General features: G+C 50.8%; 1 protein-coding gene across 1 annotated transcript in view; it reads right to left on the bottom strand.

Moving 5' to 3' along the window:
* The window catches only part of LOC125485891 (E3 ubiquitin ligase RNF157-like), a 16,836-nt gene that overhangs the window by 1,507 nt on the left and 11,454 nt on the right, over positions 1-3,875 (bottom strand). Inside the window, exon 5 of the mRNA XM_048611066.1 lies at positions 166-283. Coding sequence (XP_048467023.1) covers positions 166-283 — 118 coding nt within the window. The remainder of the gene's footprint in view (positions 1-165; positions 284-3,875) is intronic.

Genomic DNA, 3,875 nt, shown 5'->3' on the forward strand with positions numbered 1-3,875 from the left:
CCCCTCCAGCCCCTACACCCCCTCCCTATCTCTGTCACCCCCTCCAGAATCCGTACTTGTGAATTTCCTTGCCCCTCCTTTATCATTGGAATATGGTCTCACATTTATCGCCCACAAGAACAGCCAAGGACACTGTGAAATTCCATAAAGACTGATGTTTTTTACCTCGTCCTCCATCCAGTCTGTTGGGTCGATGGTGTGAGACGGCAGACAGAACTGCTGGCACACCCCACGTTTGTAGTGTACTGTTTCCGATTGGAGAGAGTTATCTTTCACTGTGTAACTGCAAAAGATCCAGATCACAAAATATCAGAGAGGAATAAACAACAGGATAACCTACATCAGAGAGTAAGAAATGGCAAGAAGGCCAACGAAATGGTGGAGAAACTATCTGAGAAAGTAGTGGAGGAGAGGATTAATCTCTACTTGGAGAGATGAAGTTTGATCAGGGATATCAGAGAGACAGGCTATGTCAAACAAACTGAACAGGACTTGTCAGGGAGGTGACCAGGTATGTAGATGAGGGGAATGCAGTTGATGTAGTTTATATGGATTTCTGCAAAGCCTTTGAGAAGGTCCCACATGGGAAGCTGATACAGAAGTTAAAAGCATTTGGGATCCAGAGTAACTTGGCAAGTTGGATCCAATGAGCTTTGAAGTAGGAGAGAGAGCACGGTGCTAGAAGTATGACTGGAGTTTGATGCTCAGTGCTGTACCTCAGTGAGCAGTGCTAGTCCCTTATTGTTCATATATAAAACAATATAGGACAGAATGGGGGAGGGGGATGGTGAGTAAGTTTGTGAATGACACAGAGATTGACTGGGTGGTTCAGTGAAGAAGAAGGTGTTAGGTTACAGGAGGATGGGCAGATCAGTTGCAGATGAAATTTAACCCTGATAAGTGTGTGGTGCTGCACTTTGGAAGAAGTAACCAGACAAGGGAGTATTTAATGAATGGCAGGACACTAGGAAGCTCAGAGGAACAGAGATCTTGGAATATTTGTTCACAAATCCCTGAAAGCAGCAGGACAGATGAATAAAGTAGTTAAGAAAACATATGGGGGAACAGTTGTAGCATAGATTATAAGAGCAGGGAGGTAATGTTGGAGCTGTACAGGACTTTGGTTAGGTCACAGCTGGAGCACTGTGTGTAGTTCTGGGCCCCACACTATAGGAAGGATGTGATTGTACTGGAGGGGGTGCAGGGGAGATTCACCATGATGTGGCCTGGCATGGAGCATTTCAGCGATGAAGAGAAGCTGGAAAAGCTCAGGTTGTTTTCTTTGGAGCAGGGAAGGCTGAGGGGGACCTGATAGAGGTGTGTAAGGACTATGAGGGACATGGAAATGTGACCAGATGTAGCTCCTCACAGGCCATGTTGTTCAGTTGCAGCAGCAGTTGGACACATTGAGGGGCACACAGGGGGCAGAGAATGTGATAGACACTAGTTACAGGGAGGTGGTCACACCACAGGTTCAGTCAGGTAGATGGGTGACCACCAGGAAAGGCAGGCAGGGAGAGCAGCAGTCTCCTGTGGATGTTCCCCTCTCTTACAGGTATATTGTTCTGGATACTGTTGGGGGGGATAGCTCTCAGGAGATGGTACAAGCAGCTGCCAGGCCTGTGGCAACACAAGCTGGTTCTGCGCTAGAGCAGGGTTCGGGCAAAGATAGCGATAGTGGTAGGAGACTCACTAGTTGGGGCACAGATAGGCGTTTCTGTGGCTCTGTCCAGACACCAGGATGGTGTGCTGCCTCCCTGGTGCCACGGTCAAGGATGTCTTGGAGCGGTGGCATGAAATTGTTAAGGGGGTAGGGTGAGTAGCCAGAGGTCATTGTGCACATTGGCACCAACGACAGAGGTAGAAGGAGGGATGAGGTCCTGCGGAGTGAGTACAGGGAGTTAGGAAAGTGGTTGTAAAGCAGGACCGAGGGTATTAATCTCTGAGTTACTAAGTGCTGTGTGCCAGTGAGGACAGGAATAAAAAGATAGCACAGTTGAATGCATGGATAAGGAGCTGGTGCAGGAGGCAATGTTTCAGGTTCTTGGATCATTGGAAACGCTGCTAGGACAGAGGTGACCTGTACAAGAGGGACAGGTGCACCTAAGCCTGAGGGAAACCAATATCCTCACAGCAAGGCCCACTAGTGCTACTTGGGAGGATTTAAACTAGAGTGGCAGGGGGCTGGGAACCACAACAGTAGGTCAGCAAGGGGAGGGATTGAGGGAGCAGGTAGATGTTAGGACCAGTAATACAGGCAGACACAGGTAAATGAAAACTATGGTACTGACAGACGGGCTGAAGTGTGTTTATTTCAATGCAAGGAGTACTGTAGGTGAGAGAGATGGGTGTAGAGCATGGGTCAGTACATGAGACTATGATGTTGTGGCCGTACGGAGACTTAGTTGAGAGGGGCACAGGGCTGGCTGCTCAACATTCCAGGATTTCGTTGTTTTAGGCGAGATGGAGGAGTTGCATTACTATTCAGGGAGAATGTTACATTTGCCTGGTGAGTGTGTGTCACCGTGCCAGGTGATGTTGCTAGGTGTTACTCACTGCGATGGGCTGTGGGCCTGCCCCAGTTAGCTGCAATGCTTTGGGTGGCTACATCAAGGTATGTGGTGCAGTAAAGAGGCACAGCTGAGGGTGAATGCCGCTGCCAGTCAGGAGCATGCACCGCCCCCCCACAAACCCCCACCCCATCCACCTCCCCCCTCACTCCCACATCTCTCAGACTTTACAGTCCAGGGGTTGGGGGCTGGTGTGTGCGACTTGGGGGTGTGGGGATTAGAGAGGGAGTGACTGGGAGAGAGGGACAGGTGGAGGGGAGAGGTGGTGGTGGGGTGGGGGGGGGGGTAATGGGGAATGTGAAGTGGAGGGGTCAGTGGGGAAGTGCTGGGTTTGAACGTTGTTTAGACATCAGCATTCACACAGGATCCACAGGCTAAGGGATTGGATTGAGGCACTGGGTCACTGACAAAGAGAATCAGCTGAGAGGCCAGTGCTGGGTATCTCTGTTCCCTGAATGACATCAGGCACAAAAACACAGTGGATACACTGTCAGCAGGTCAGGGGCTGGGAATCCTGCAGCCAGTAACTCACCTCCTGACTCCCCAAAGCCTGCCCCACCATCTACAAGGCACAGGTCAGGAGTGTGATGGAATACTCCCCACTTGCCTGGATGGGGGCAGCCCCAACAACACTCAAGAAACTCAACACCATCCAGGACAAAGCAGCTGCTTCACTGGCCCCACATCCACAAACATCCCACTCCCTTCCCCACCAACGCTCAGTAACAGCAGTGTGTACTATCTACAAGATGCACTGCAGAAATTCACCAAAGATCCTCAGACAGCACCTTCCAAATCCACGGCCACTTCCATCTAGAAGGACAAGGGCAGCAGGTACATGGGAACATCACCCCCTGCAAGTTCCCCTCCGAGCCACTCACCATCCTGACTTGGGAATATATCACCTTTCCTTCAGTGTCACTGGGTCAGAATCCTGGAATTCCCTCCCTAATGGCATTGTGGGTCAACCCACAGCAGGAGGACTGCAGCGGTTCAGGAAGGCAGCTCACCCCCACCTTCTCAAGGGGCAACTAGGGACAGGCAATAAATACTGAGCCCAGCCAGCAACACCCACATCCCACAGAAATGAATAAAAAAACTTACACACTCACCTGGCACGGTGACACACTCACCTGGCACAGTGACACAAACCTGGCACGGTGACACACTCACTTGCCACGGTGACACACTCACTTGGCACGGTGACACACTCACCTAGCATGGTGACACACTCACCTGGCAAGGTGACACACTCACTTGGCACGGTGACACACTCACCTGGCATGGTGACACACTCACCTGGTA

This window comes from Rhincodon typus, chromosome 23, assembly GCF_021869965.1.
Source record: "Rhincodon typus isolate 14 chromosome 23, sRhiTyp1.1, whole genome shotgun sequence".
In the NCBI taxonomy this organism is placed as follows: Eukaryota; Metazoa; Chordata; class Chondrichthyes; order Orectolobiformes; family Rhincodontidae; genus Rhincodon; species Rhincodon typus.